This window comes from Lolium perenne, chromosome 6 (genome assembly GCF_019359855.2).
Source record: "Lolium perenne isolate Kyuss_39 chromosome 6, Kyuss_2.0, whole genome shotgun sequence".
Classification (NCBI taxonomy): domain Eukaryota; kingdom Viridiplantae; phylum Streptophyta; class Magnoliopsida; order Poales; family Poaceae; genus Lolium; species Lolium perenne.
The window spans coordinates 79,988,990-80,004,977 of NC_067249.2; the positions used below are offsets into that span (position 1 = coordinate 79,988,990).

The following is a 15,988-nucleotide window of genomic DNA, read 5'->3' on the forward strand; positions in this document are numbered from 1 at the left end:
ATCTCAGCCTATCCCCAAAAAACACATAAAAGACGCGAAAGTGAATGCACAACCGGACGAACAGAAGCTCAGTTAGGCATCCAATGTCAAACCAAAAATGAATTATCACCACATAGTGCTAAGATATCGAGAATTCAAGATCAAAGTGTGCATGCTACTATTAGAAGATGTTTCCAGTCTTCTAGTCTAGCCTGGCGCATGCAACTTGTGTACGTCACCCTAACTGCAATAGAGAAAATATTGATTTTGGCATTTCAGTTGACAGCTACATCTAGCCAGATAGTCATGCCAAGATATCCAGATTACAGGTTTGCAGTTTAACTGCATGGACCAGACAATCTTCGTAGCTTTGAGCAGCTAATTGACAAAATGAGCCTTTTAAAATTGGAAAAAAAATGCTCAGAACGGAAATCCGACACAAACAGGCATGAGTAGCAAGTGACAAAAAGAATACGAGATCACCAGATGCTCCTCCTCTCTTCACACTGGCTCGGGTTAGCTGTAGCACCTGCAAAACAAACAGGACCAGGTTAGCCACATCAACAGCTAGTATTCACCACTTAGTGAACCAATTAGATATTATAGCTTATCTAAGTGCAGTTCCTGGTTGCAATATAGGGTTTACAAAAGACAGGTTTCATGGATTCTAATTTTATAATGGTCTATATTTATTCCACAATGTTTGGATTTCCTGGACGTTTTTGCCTACTTCATGCGACACATGAGCTTATGTGTTTCCTGCTTGCTTGTGGGCTCAAAGAATTGGAACTTTGCATGTGTTTCACGTGTTCTTTAAAGTTTGATTAACCTGCCTAAACATGTGTAGTTCTTAGTGCTTGCATCAAACAATTAGTTTTGGCATGTGATCAGAAATAGGGGTGGCAATATCATGGTTCTTTAAAGTCCAAGTCCATAGGAACCGAGGGATGAAGACACGGGAATATTATCTACAAGGGAAGTCCTCTCCGTGAAGACATGTTAGATAGTTGTAAGGACCTCGCCACGTAGTGGCGTCTACACAATGGTGCCTGGTTTTATTTTATTTTAATTTGATGAGAAAGCAGTTGTTGCTTATTCAATCCAAAAGGTTTTAATGGTAAGTGTTCGCTGAATATTGCAAAACGGTCATCACACTATTGGTTAACGATGAACTATCATCATATGACTACAAGTTTTTACCAATAGCTTTTTCCTGTTTCGGACATCTTTCCTTGTCTGTTTTCGGTACAAGTTACACAGCTCCGCTGATGTGTTAATTATTTGTTCAGGAGCTGAGTACATGATTAAGCTGCAAGTGCGGGTGTGCTCTTTTCTTTCAAATCTACCTAGCCTTTTGTGGAATGACATGAGCTTCTTATGCTTCACGAGTGGAGTTATTTGCATTGGCTAAAGTATTCGGATATGAATTGGTCTATGCAATTGCAACATACAATATTTTGATAATGGTTGGAAGTTGACTGACACCATGTACTTAACAATGCTATCTTTAAAACAATGGAAATGCTTCTCTATATGTATGTTTGAAGTACTTCATGATCCAATTTGATTATAATCATGGTTTTAAAGGCGTCGCTTAGGCGTCCAGGCGCTCCCCCTCCGCCATGCAAAATCAACCGCTTTAGGCACCTAGGCGTCCAAAGCGCCCGCCTAGGCATCAGAGCACCCCCTCTTCGCTCTAAGATGCCTTAAAGCCTTTAAAACCATGATTATAATAGAACGTTATCGGTTATCGTGTAGTTCTAGCAAGTGATCGAGCAAGGCATTCTCTGGATGGAGCTCTTTTGTGAATAAAGGGAACTTGTTTTGCACGATGCAATCTTGTTTCTATCGTAAGCCTTCATAGAAGTAAAATAATCTTTGTTCCACAAGAGTGGTTGATCATAAAAATGAGGTCGCTTCGACTATCGCAGCTCTTAGAATAACTCACCATCGTCCATGAGTGATTTTTACAACATTTTTTGCAACCATGCATATAATTTTCGTTTCGGCATGATACTGTAAGGTGGCGACAATTAATAGTAGGATGTAAACCTTGATGTATTTGTAAATCTCAGGCTGAACACACAAAAGCAGTCATACTTGTCAAAAATAATGTCATGGTATCGATGTTTCCCTATTTCAGGACTAATCAGTCCCCATATTATTCACTGAACATGATGCAATATAACTAATTAGGGTCGAGGAGCATACAAATTACCCCTGCATATTTGCATTTAAATAGGGTTGCTTCATCAGATACTGTTGTGCCATATTGCAAGTTTTCTGAAAGCCTGAACCATCCATTTGTACGGGACTGACGTTTAAGATTTATTACAGAAGTCAAGATGTGATTGATGGGTCTAGCTTTCAACTCCAATTAAAATTTTGTTTTACACAGCATGTTTCCGAGTATCACGTTCTGTGTTGTAGGTCCTTCCGAATGAATCCTCAATTATGGCGTTGGTGATTTGATGATGAACCAAATGTTACAGGCACAAAGACATAAAGTTCTTGGATGTGGTAAAGTATAATCACTACTGGAGTTAGGTTTAAGATTCATTGTTCATTAGAGGTCTGTCCCTTTGAACTTGATGTAGTTTACTATTCCCTCCGTTCCAATTAGTTGTCGCAGTTTTTTCTAAAATGAGTGACCCTACATACTGAAATGTGTCTAGATACAGACCAAGTCTAACCCAAGCTGCGACAACTAATTTGGAACGGAGGGAGTACATTCTTTACTGTTTTACTTCCGGCTCAAATCAAGAATAATTATAAATGCTTTGTAGGATCAACCACGAGCTAAATAACACTCTCTCCATGGATTAAAAGGAAGAAAGCCAGTAGTGTGGATTGTTGTTAATTGGATCCTTTTGTATAAACCTTAGCTCAAACATTTTGTGCTTCCATGGTTGTAGTACTTGAAACTCCACTCTTGGCAGGGCAAAAAGCAAGAACAAGACATGGGCTGTGACTATTGCCGTCGATCATGAATGCACAACAAGTTTCTATTTTGACTCCTCAATGCATGATTATTGTAATAGGGTTATCATGCTTATGTCCTAAACTGAGTGTTCCTTGTGTATCAATGGGCCTGAAGTAGTGAAGTTGTTACTACCCCCGTCCCAAAATATAAGAAGTTTTGGTAGGCTATTTTAGCCTACCAAAACGTCTTTTATTTTGGGACATAGGTGATAGAAATTAAGAACCTTGTGCTCTTCTATTGCCACTTTGGTTACAACCTTTTAAGCTGTAGAAAGTTTATACACTATTCTTAAGGTTCTGTGACGGGCATCCTACTAGTTGTATCAGAAAGATCACTGGCCCGAAAAGAAAATCACTGTTCAAGAGACGACAAGGTACCTGCAGTTGATAGCATCCACGTGGTAAACAGTATTTTACTGCTTCGCCCAAGTTCAGTGGTAAGTCGAGTCATACTGCATTCATAAGCAACAATAGATGTCATTCTAAAGACAGTGGTAAGTTGAGTCATACTGCTTCTGAACATTATGACTGTTACGCACTTGTTTCTTAGTGAGCTGGTCTGCTGGATGGTGGTATTTGCAGTTCATCTGAAACCTACAGGAGCCATGCCTCATGTAGTTGAAACACCGAGGTTCACCAGGCCTTTCAGGGTACATAGTCTGTTCTTGTTTCTGCACAACATTCTCTGGTCTTGTGAAATTATCATTTGCCAAGTCAGTTATGTGATCAAATGCTCCCTGAAACAGCATAAGATCCATGTGTCAAGCTTCATGCACTAGCCAACGCAACCAAAAGTCCGAACTGATGCCACGTATACACTTCAACAAGCGCCACATGTAGAAACTAACAAAAAAACAGAGGAACAATTGAGCGTCTATTTTGTTTCTATTGGGTGACATGACACAGTTCTTCTGATAAGTGAACAATATTCAACCAGATAACGATCGTTATAGTACAAAAAAAGGTCGAAGCATCTCACTTGAGGTTGTAGATAAAAAAAAAGTATTTGCTACTACACAGATAACCAACTTAGTATTCCTAGCAGCTCCATAGTCCATGGATAGAACAGTCATTTTCTTCCCAGTAAGCACTTTTTAGTAAATAGGAACCGAAAAGGTTCAAAATGGACTTCATTCATACAAGGAGGTAGTACATAGCACAACAGAAGCGTCTCATGTACACACAATCACATCAATAGTAACATACTCACTGCAAATTGAGCAGAAATTCTGACCACAGAAGTCATTATGTTTCTACTAGCATAAATGTCAACACTAGTGAACATCTCTATCAGCTAAAAAGGGCAATAGAATAGTGCATAAAGTTTCTATTGCCACTTTGGGATCAGCCAGGCAAAAGGGAACAATTGAAAACTAGTTATGACTGAATCAGTAGTGTCTACTTGAACATCAATAAGATAAAGACATACCTCTGTAGTTGAACACATATCTTTGGGATGACGAAATTCACATGCTGACCCAAATTGACATTTTCCAGATTTCATATAGAATGGGCATTCTGGCATGCCATGTATTACAGGTCTAATCTGATCAGAGTGAGCTGGACCTGAGGGATTCCACCCAACTGGAAGTCCATCTCTTGGATGGTGAAAGATACATGCAGACAGAAATTTACATTTCCTAAATTGCAGGTAGTACCGGCAGTCTGGCTGACCAGGTCTCTCAGGATACTGCTTTTGCTTGGGCATATGGTCTTCTAGTGTGACTCCCGTAGATTGATGATGTTCATCAGTGACAGCAGATTTTTTTGCAGTCGTTGGGCTCCGCGCGGTAGGGTTTGAATCCTTTGGGTGATTGAACCGACATTTTTCCATGAATTTACAGAACCGGTTTTTCATATAGAACGGGCAGTCTGGTTCCCCAGGTCTCTCAAGATATTTTGTCTGTTCCACTGACGGAATTTCCGGATGGTATCTAATTGGGTATCTGTCTTTTGGGTGGTGATAATTGCACGCTGACGCAAATTTACAATCACCGAACATCTTATAGAAGGAGCATTCTGATCTGCCAGGCCTCTCAGGGTAATCCACATGCTCCTGCTTGCACAAAGGACCATGTGAACTATCCACATGCTCCTGCTTGCACAAAGGCCCATCTGAACTATCTGCTGAACAGCAACCATCAGAATTATCTGAAGTAGATGACCAATTTGGATCCTACATGAATCAGATAGGATAAGAAATTATCACAAAGGTGTAGACCAGTCATAATCCATAAAAAGTACACAGTAGGTGTCACAGAAGTAGCAATATCGAAGCGATATGTGCAAATACAGATCTAAACATCGCAAAGATAAAAAAGCGTACCTTTTTCACCTGCATCACCTTTCCTTCTGTACCAGGCAATACTTTTTTGGGAGGTAAAAGCATTCTTAATATGTTTGGTGGTAGGACCTCTGAGCTAGATGATGTGTCATCTATGGTTGCATGGTCAGAAGACTTCTTTGAGTATGATGTGTCATCCAAATTTGCATGGTCAGAAGACTTCGTTGAGTAAGATGTGTAATCCAAGGTTGCATGGCCAGAAGACTTCTTTGAGTGTGATGTGTCATCTAATGTTGTATGGTGGTCATAAGATTTCTCCAATTTCAAAGTACTATCCTCCCACCCTGTTGGTGCATAGAACTGAGCATCAATGACATGCTCTGGGTGGTTAAAGTGACAGCGTTTGCCATATTTGCAAGCACCATTCCTCACATAATAGGTGCAATTTCTTGCTCCCTGAAAAGTAAATTTAGACTAAATTTCAGTTTCAGCATCTGCCAATATAAATAACCTTCAGTAGATGAAAAAAAATCATAAGCATACTTCTCGTATGGGGAGGCCAATGCGGTTCAGTTCCAGAATATCTTCAACGCCATGATTTCCTTGTTCAGAGGGACACCATGAATCATCAGGCTTGGCTTTAAGCTGTAGCAATGACAACATCAACAAAAAGAAGGAAAATAAATTACTAGATATCTCATGGACAAACTAGTGAATGAGGTATATAACCAGGCATTCAAATGTCCACGACATTTATCGGCAGATAAAACAATAAATTACTAAATCGTCTCCTGTTTATTCGGGACTAGAAAGGGTGCGACAGACTACATTTTTATAGAGAAAATTCAGGCACATATACTCGGTTCATGGATTTTTGTTGCATTTCCTTTCATGACCATGTCTGACAATCAATCCCTGAACACAATCATGTTGCATTCATGTTGTGTGTTATATCTGTGCCATTAAATCAAATAGGAAGATTTTGCAGTGCATAATCTACAAGGTAACCTCCAATTTATTGTTTACATATAACAAGGTGGATGTGTCTTATACTGAAAGCACAACTTCGCTGAAGAATTCTCTCAAAAATGAAAGAAATAAGTTAACACTGAAGATGCTGAAACCTATTGCCTATTAGCTCTTGTTTCCCATGGCTAATTTGCTGGAATCTCTGTGTCAATGATATTACCATGGAACTCTTTTGTTTCCACTGTCCCATGTGTAACCAAACAAAGTACATCTCATTGGGGAACTATAAGCGCTTTAATAAGAAATGAAGTATCTGGTGTGAGATATAAAATCATTTTTTCAATGTGGTGTGCCTAATTTCATAATTGTGTATTATTCTATCTTCGACGAAGGCGTGGCCAGCTCTAACAAAGTTTGCTACTCTTCACTTAGCAAATAAGAAGCAATGGTAATAATTAGCGTGCCATATAACCATTGGAAGTCTGAGTAAATCATGATACCTTAGTCTACGTTTGTTTACTCATTTTAGTCCTGTCCTATAGGAACAGGATGATTAATATGCTGAAAGGAAGGTTATGGAAACATGTGATAGTTATTTTCTGCTTCAGGGTTAGGTCAGCAGAGTAATTCCTACCATGGCTGATTCTTTATGAGCAAGATGAAGGTACACATTGATCTTTCACACAAATACACTATGGATAGGAATTTGTATATGTGCCTGTTCCTCATGTTTATGCAACAATCGAAGTTTTTTTATATTATACCAACTAACAAGGCTCACTTTCTAATATTAAATGGTATCATTGGCATCAGAAATCCTTCTAGGTAGTCTCATTTTGATGTACACAAACTTGCAAAGTAGTATGACATGAATGAAAGTCAAGTAGTTGCTAAATGGAGAATCGCCTTCTTTTGGACCCCATGCTCAAGCAAGCTAGGCTACTTTATTTTTTAGAACTATTAGTACTTTATTGCTAAAGTTAACTAAGCATTATCTGGAAACCCATAATGTGTATATATCAAGCATGCTGGCCATACCGAATAATGCTCTTAAAAGACAAAGGAAAAAGAAGTCTTATGATAAGACAAATTTACGGAGAAGTAATAGAGTAAGGTTTAAAAAAGTTTATTCTTAAAATGACAGGATTAAGGGGTATGTCTTGGAACAGTGAGGGTTTTAAGGATCCAGGGAAGCACCTATTTGTGAAGGAGGCTATCCGGGAACACCGACTAGATTTTATTGCTTTATTAGAGACGGGTCGGTCAAATTTTTCCAGGTCTTTCTTGAGTAGCCTAGCCGGTACAGCCGATTTTGGTTGGTTTTGTCTCCCTCCTTGTGGGAGGTCCGGGGGGGTTTTAATTGGAATCAACACTTCAACTCTTATGGTGAACAATGTGGACAATGGAGAGTTTTGTGTGAAATTATATCTCCGTTCCAAACATGATGGTTTTGAATGGATTTTGGTATCTGTATATGGAGCAGCCCAAGACTCAAGAAAACCAGAATTTCTATCGGAATTGGTTAGACTATGTGATAATGAAACCAAACCAATTTTGCTAGCCGGAGATTTTAATATTCTTCGTAGACCGGAGGACAAGAGTAATGATAATTTTAATCCTAGATGGCCTTTTATGTTTAACGCCATTATTGAAAATTTGAATCTTCGAGAAATTGTGCTCTCGGGTAGGCAATTTACATGGGCTAGTAGAAGGGCTAATCCGACTTTTGAAAAGCTTGATCGGGTTCTCGCGAGTGTGGAGTGGGAACAAAAATTTCCACTGGTTTCGGTTAGGGCACTCACACGGGCCGGTTCAGACCATACCCCCCTTCTTATTGACTCGGGCGATCATGCTCACATTGGGAACAATGCACGGTTCTCCTTTGAGCTCTCATGGTTCGAACAGGAGGGTTTCTATGATCTAGTTAAACGGGAATGGGCGGCGGTTTCTGCTGGGAAAACACCAATAATTACTTGGCAGAACAAAATAAGACACTTACGGAGATTTTTACGTGGATGGGCAAAGAACTTAAGTGGGAAATACAAAAAAGAGAAAGAAAGATTGCTCAACATCATTGACTTTCTAGAGATTCAGGCTGAGTCATGTCCTCTAAATGATGAGGAAAGAGCTGAACTAAGGAAGGCCAATGAACTGTTAAATAAGCTTAGAAGAGATGAAGAGACTAAATGGGCACAACGGGCTAAAATCAAACACATACAGGAGGGTGGCAATAATACTAAATATTTTCACCTAATTGCTAATGGAAAGCATCGAAAGAAGAAAATTTTCCAACTTGAACAAGAAGAAGGGACTATTGTTGGGGATGAGAATTTAAAAGTTTTTATTACGGAATACTATAAGAAGCTCTTTGGAGCACCAGAAGTGAACTCTTTTAACTTAATGGAAGATCGCACCAATGATATTCCTCAGTTGTCTGTTCAGGAAAATGAACTTTTATCAAAAACTATTACAGAGGATGAGGTTTTCAATGCTATTAACCAAATGGAACATAATAAATCACCAGGACCTGATGGTTTTCCGGCGGAGTTTTATCAAAGATTCTGGAGTGTGATTAAAGGGGATTTGATGGCCATGTTTGGGCACTTCCAAAATGGGGGTTTCCCTTTATTCAAACTAAACTTTGGGATTATTACTTTGCTTCCCAAAAAAGAAAATGCAGTCCAAATTCAACAATATAGACCTATATGTCTTCTAAATGTCAGTTTCAAAATTTTTACTAAGGTAGCCACTAATCGTGTGTCAGATGTGGCGCACAAAGTTGTGAGACTATCTCAGACTGCCTTTATGCCGGGTAGACATATTTTAGAAGGAGTGGTTGTGCTTCATGAAACGATCCATGAATTACATAGTAAAAAGTTGGACGGAGTCCTTTTTAAAATTGATTTTGAGAAGGCGTATGATAAGGTGAAGTGGCCTTTTCTCCAGCAGGTACTACGGATGAAGGGGTTTGATAACATTTGGTGTGAGCGTATCAGAAGTTTCGTAGAAAGGGGTAGTGTGGGAATTAAGGTGAATGATAATGTGGGACATAACTTTCAGACACGTAAAGGATTGAGACAGGGGGATCCACTTTCACCTATTCTTTTTAATATTATCGCCGATATGCTGGCTATTTTGATAGCTCGGGCTAAAGAGGAGGGTCAAGTTGGAAGTCTTATTCCACATTTAGGCGATGGAGGGGTATCTGTTTTGCAGTACGCTGACGATACCATCCTGTTTATGGAACATGATCTAGCTAAGGCTGTTAATATGAAACTCATTCTTTGTATTTTTGAGCAATTATCTGGTCTTAAAATCAATTTCCATAAGAGTGAGTTGTTTTGCTTTGGTAAAGCTGCAGAATTGGAACATCAATATAAGAACATTTTTGGATGTGCATCTGGAACATTACCTTTCCGATATTTAGGAATTCCCATTCATTATAGACGACTTCGCAATTCTGAGTGGAATCCGATGGAGATTCGTTTCGCCTCAAAATTAGGATGCTGGAAGGGTAAGATGTTGTCCTATGGGGATCGATTGGTGCTTGTAAATTCTGTACTTACGAGCTTACCTATGTTTATGTTGTCATTCTTAGAAATTCCTAAAGGGGTACGCAAGAGACTCGATTTTTATCGTTCTCGCTTCTTTTGGCAAGAGGAGGATGATAAGAAGAAATATAGATTATCTAAGTGGAATATAGTGTGTAGACCGAAGGACCAAGGGGGTTTGGGAATTGAGGTACTCGAACTCAAAAACATGTGTTTATTAAGTAAATGGCTTTTTAAATTGCTACAGGACGAAGGGGTGTGGCAACAATTGCTCCATAATAAGTACATCAAAAACAAAACGTTAGCACAAGTAGAGGTTAAACCCACTGATTCACCTTTTTGGAAGGGGCTTATGCGGGTAAAGCCAGAGTTTTTTAATAGAGGAAGATTCAGAGTAGGTAATGGTATGACAGTGCGGTTTTGGGAGGACACCTGGCTTGGCGAACACCCTCTAGCTATACAATATCCGTCGCTATATAATATTGTCCAACGGAAAAATGAGTTGGCTTCTACGGTATTGGCAAACCCACCGCTTAATATTGGATTTAGAAGAACTTTCAATGTTTACAAATACAATTTGTGGTTACATTTGTGCCAGCGATTAATGTCTGTCCAATTAACTAATGAACCTGACAATTTTGTATGGAACCTAAATGAATCTGGTTTATTTTCTGTTAAATCCATGTATCTTGATCTTATGAATGGTCATACTAGATTTTTGCGGAAATACCTATGGAAGATTAAGGTTCCTCTAAAAATAAAGATTTTTATGTGGTTTTTAAGTAATAGAGTGCTGCTTACTAAGGATAATTTGGCGAAGAGAAAATGGACAGGTTCTCAGAAATGTTGTTTTTGTAACAACAACGAAACGGTTGATCATCTGTTTCTTCATTGTCCTTTTACAAAAATTATATGGCGAATGATATTCTTTACATACAATATTCCACCCCCGTCTAATGTAACTAATATGTTTGGTAATTGGCTAAATGGTGTCAATAAGAAGGATAAAGTATATATTAGAATTGGTGTTTCGGCAATTTGTTGGTCGATTTGGACTAGCCGGAATGATATTATTTTTAACAAACAAAAGGGAACAAATTTCTTGCAAGTTATTCTTCGTGCGGCGCATTGGCTACAAACATGGGCATGTTTGCTTCCGGCGGACCAGCGGGATACCATGGCTACTGGATGCAACCGGCTCCTGGAGGTCACTCAGGACTGCTATTTCCAGGCTACTGGATGGCGACATATTAGTAGAATTCTGGATGGATAGTTTTTTTGTTCTACTCTCCATCGTTTGTGGTCGCTTCGAGTTTGTTTGTCTACTTTTCTTGAATTACCGGACTCCTTTTATGTAATAAGTACTTGACGTTTTTCGTTTTATTATCAATAAATGGCTGTATGCATCGATTGATGCAGAGGCCGGGGCTATGCTCCCATGTCTAAAAAAAAAATCAAGCATGCTGGCTAATGCATGATTAGGTGGCAGCAAGTGGATTTAAGGATGACTTGGCTGCTTGGAAGAACAGAAAAAATAGTTAGTACAAATTTATGATAATGTAGGACTAGAAGTTCCATTTTAATTTAGTGTTAACATTATCTCGAAGGTGTAAGGGTGTTACCTTCCGCCTGCTACGGGTTAAGTTCTAAAAAGACTCACATGCTGATCATTCTGCTTGCACGTTGCAGTAAAGGGTGACACACAGTAAGATGCATGAAAGTTGGTTAAGCGCAGGCTTTAGCTCAGTGATACTAAATGTTATGTTATTTAGCCTCTTTAGAAGTTAGCAGTGCACAATGTCTGTGTTTATTGATGTATCCATCTCCAATTTCTAACAGAATCAGAAGTCACGTGTTCTGTTATTCTCTAAAATTATGGGTCGAGTCATGACAGTTCAGTGTTTCTTGTCAGCGGATTTCACATTTTTATTTTACCGGCGCTGCGCCGGTTGTTCTAGTATATCATATATGTAGAGCAAGCATACCGTGTATGCAGGTGTCTGCCTAATGTAATGAACTATAGATCAAAGGAACAACTACAGAGCAGAAAGGCGAATGGCACGGATAATAACAGAAATAATATACACAGCCTATTGTGCTAAACCAAAATGCAGCATTCAACTACTCCCTCCGGTCTCTTTTAATTGACTCAGATTTAGTAAAACTTTATACTAAATTTGAGTCAATTAAAAAAGACCGGAGGTAGTAATAAGGATAGAAACAAACAGTGTTCAATTACAGAACAGTAAATCAAACGATATTAGATTTTACCAGCGGGTGATGTTTCTGGCAGGAGAAGCCCAATGAGCAGGTCCCTTTTGACATGTAAGAGGGGCAGTTGAGTTTCCCAGGCCTCTGTGGATATGGCAGCCTAACCTTCTCCTTCTTCCCTGTACCCATGTCACTGCCATTCACCGTGGCCGAAACAGCCTCAGAAGATGGAACCGTGGCGCCCACTCCCCTGTGTTGATCCTGGACATGTATGGTAGCGGCGTGCATTTTGATTTCAGTTCCAGCGATGGCGCTTTGCCCCACCAACACAAAGTCGTGATCTTTGACAGCATCATCACCATCCATGGATGTGTCGGTTGCACCTCGCTCCGCCGCCGGCTCCTGGTCGTTATCCTGGGCGTCATCGCCATCATCCTCAGCTGCTCCCAATTCACGGTTGCCACATTGCTGCACTGCCTTCTCTTCTTGATCACCAACAGCGGCAGTGGAACGGCATGTGGTTCCATCCCTCGGGTGGATGGCATCCTGGCCACCATCACTGTCAGCTCTCAGCTGATCAGCGGTGCAGACCATCTCTTGTTGATCATCCCCGGCAGCAGCAGCAGCGGCAGACGTGAGAAATGCCGCGCCTTGTCTGTGGACTGCACGTTGCTGCTCCCCCGGCGCCTTCTCCTTGTTCCCCCGACCACAAATTTGTCTTCTTGGGATGCCCCCGACTGCCTGAGCACGGCGCTGGTCGGGGTCGGCGCTGCATTGGTTGCTCACTGGCAGCGGCAGGTGCAGCGCTGCTCCGGCGGCGGCGTGAGGCCGTGCCGCGGCAGCGGCTCCGTCTTCATCCTCCTGGGAAAGAGACGGGGTTGGGGGGATGCGAGGTTGGTCGGGCGTGAGGTGGAGCAGCAGGCCGAGGCCGAGGCCGACCTTGGGGGCGGGGGCGGCGGGTGGAGGCGCGGGGCGGGAGGCGAGGGCGCGGATGGAGCCGAGCAGCCTCCTCCCGAGGCTGGTCGGCTGAGGGGGCGCAATCGGTGGCGGCGGAGGCGAAGGCGGGGTGGTGCGGTTGGAAGGCCGGACGTCCTCCGCGTCGTTCTCGTCGGCGGCGCCGATCATGGTCGGCGGAGTGAGGTCAGGAGATGGTGAGGGAAACCCTAGCGAGATGGGATGAGACGAACCTGCATTCCCCCGCCACTCACTCCCTCCCTTCTGCGCCTCTCTCTCTAGGCACGCACGCGCAGATGAGAATATGAGTGGGATGAACCACACTCTCTCTCTCTCTCTCTCAAACCTCTCTCAAGGAAACCGTACGGGAGTGAAGAGAGAGAGGAAGGAAGCGTACCTCGTAAGCCAACTGGGGTTTCGCACTGCAGCCCCTCTTGTTGTCCACAATTTGCACTTCCATGCACTGGCCGTGGCTCTCTTTCCCGATACACGCTCTTCTTTCAACTTTTCATTCTCACGGGTCAGGCCGTCAGGGTATCCAACCTTGTGTCTTCTCCGCAAGAGAAAATCTATATCTATACCTAAGAGCATCTCCAGTCGCTTCCCCCAAAGCGTTCCCCAAAGGGATTTGGGACGCGCCGGACAAAAAAAGCGTTCCAGCCGCGTCCCTCAAAGCCCATTTTTATCCGGCGCGGCCCGATACGGTGTCCGGCGCCCCGAGCCCGTCCCCGTCCCACAGGGGACGCTCCGGGGACGCCGGACACAACGAAAAGCGAGGCCAACCGACGCGGGCCCGACCCGTCAGCGACACGGAAGGCTAAAACCCCGTCGCCTACCTTTGGTCAAGCGACGTTAATGGCGTCCCTGTTTTCCCAGGCGACGCAGGGACGCGTCTCGTCGTGCATGGCCGCGTGGCCGTCCGCGCCGGAGTTATTGTGTGCAACCACCCGCTGCCGCCGCTGTTTTAAGACGCCCTGCAGTTCTCGCCGCTCATAATCCTTATCGTCGCCGCCGCCTCCCCCCCTCCCAGATCTTCTCCTCGCCGCTCAAAAAATGTCGACCTCGTCCTCCCGCAAGATCGCCGCGGCGAACGGCCGCCGCGGCAGCCTCACCGTGGCGGAGGCGTGGGCGCCGTACCACGCCGTATCCGCCCCGCCGGACATGCGGCTGCCAAGCAGCGGCGGCTGGAAGATGGCTGTGAACGGCATTGGCGTTCCGCCGCCGCCGAAGCCGCGCACGGACCAATGGAGGGACGCCATCAAGGCCCGTCGGGCTCAACTCACCGCCGAGGAGCGGTTGGATCTGACATGGGCGGTCAACAACAACGACGCCTGGTGGACGTCGTACTTCCAGGCGAAGTACGACGTCGAGATGCACAGCACCGACAACCTCGTCGGCGGCCCCAACAGCTGGAACAGGGAAGGCCGCGCCCTGTTCTGGGGCGTTCCGGGGCGCACCCTCGAGAACGTCATCCGCGGCCTCCGCAACGGCGCTCCAAGGCTGGAGATGCCGTCGTCGCCGCCGCCGTCTCCTCAATGGCAGCCGAGGAGGACGACGTACTCGTCCTCCTCGCACTCTTCTTCCTCGGGACCGGCGCGATCGACGCCGTCCTCGTCGTACCGGTCGGCGCCCTACACCGTCCCCAAACGGGAGGTCAAGGAGGAGCCGGCGACGCCCGTCAACACGAGGCGTGGCGGTAGCGGCAGCGGGCGGCAGCAAGGGAGGCGCGGCGGCGCCCTCCTCATCCCGAAGCCGGAGGTGAAGGAGGAGCCGGAGGAAGCGTCGCAGGCGGCGCTGCTGGCGGAGTACGAGCGGCAGCAGCGGCTCATCGCCAGCAGCGACGACCCCGAGGACTGCTCAGGGCTGCGGGCGGCGTTCTTGGCGTCCATGGACGACAAGGACGCCTGGAGGGGCGACCTGGACGCGGCGATCGCCATGTCCATCCGCGACTCCGGCAAGCCACTGGTGGACCTCACCGACGACGGCGAGGCAGGACCAAGCGGCTTGGTGAAGGACGAGCCCGTGGACGAGCCCATCGACGAGCGCGTCAAGCAGGAGGTCGTCACCGACGAGATGTACAACTTCCAGCAGTACTACGACGCCTCCGGCCGCCGCAAGTGGTTCTAGATTAGGTTTAGTTTTAAAGTTAGTCAAATTTCGTTCGAATCTATGTAAGTTTGGACGAATCTAATCGAATCTAGTTAAGTTTAAAATTTGCGAAATTTTGTTTGGGGGACGCGACTGGGGAGCGACGTCCCCCAAACGCGGCACGAACGAAACACGTCCCCCAAACGCTCAATCCGGCGCGGTTTGGGGGACGGTTTGGGGGACGCGACTGGAGATGCTCTAATAATAAAGGAGCTAGCGTTTCCTTGGTTTCGTCCGTTAAAAGTGTGATTTCGTCCGTCCATCTTCCTAATCATAAGTCAGGCAAGCATCTAAGTCCACCTCAAACACGATCTACCGTATTCAACACAGAAAGCAGAGTCCGGCTTTAACACGTTGAACCCTATCCTCAAATAAAAACTCGAGATCGGTTCGCTTCGCCAACTCACAAACCCCACGCGGGATAGATCGAGCCGGAGGCTTGTCATGGTCAGCGTCAATGAGTAATTGGGCAGCATCTGGCTCGCCATGGGTGCCATCAGCTAACGATGACGGTGTCGATCATCGAGCTGGAGCCGAACGACTCCCGGCGCGGGTCAAGGCATAGTTGGCCGCGCGCTCTGCGCCGGCGACTCCTAAACCGGGACGACATGATCGGAGGGAGAGGCCGCGCGCTCTGCATCGGCGACACCTGAACCGGGGCGACATGGTCAGAGAGGCAGCTATGCTTTGTCAGCAACTAAATGAGGCTTATACACACCATCGAAGACTGCTCGAGGAGGCCACATCACCGGTGGGCGGCGGCTCGAATCACTCGATACGAGTGCCTCCACCAGCCTTCAATCGGTCGCCAGGCTCAGCACCACTGTATATCTCCTCCCGTCCTAGCTCAATCTTTTCTTCTCACGTGGAGACCTCAGTCCTGCCGGCGTTGAAGAGGTAGTCTCAGGCG

General features: G+C 44.6%; 1 protein-coding gene across 3 annotated transcripts; it reads right to left on the reverse strand.

Moving 5' to 3' along the window:
* Positions 1–113: 113 nt before the first annotated feature.
* Positions 114–13,243, reverse strand: LOC127307800 (uncharacterized). 3 transcript variants are annotated; one of them, XM_051338579.2, is made up of 7 exons: positions 12,037–13,243; positions 5,789–5,890; positions 5,288–5,701; positions 4,391–5,137; positions 3,501–3,698; positions 3,341–3,413; positions 114–510 (listed from the first exon to the last, which is right to left on the reverse strand). In XM_051338579.2, exons 1-6 carry the CDS (start codon positions 13,099–13,101, stop codon positions 3,393–3,395), a joined length of 2,547 nt encoding a protein of 848 aa, XP_051194539.1. In that variant the 5' UTR covers positions 13,102–13,243; the 3' UTR covers positions 114–510; positions 3,341–3,392. The 3 variants fall into 3 exon arrangements, with proteins under 3 accessions (XP_051194539.1, XP_051194540.1, XP_051194538.1); XM_051338580.2 differs by having other exon boundaries at positions 5,306–5,719; XM_051338578.2 differs by having other exon boundaries at positions 5,288–5,719.
* Between the last annotated feature and the right edge of the window lie 2,745 nt (positions 13,244–15,988).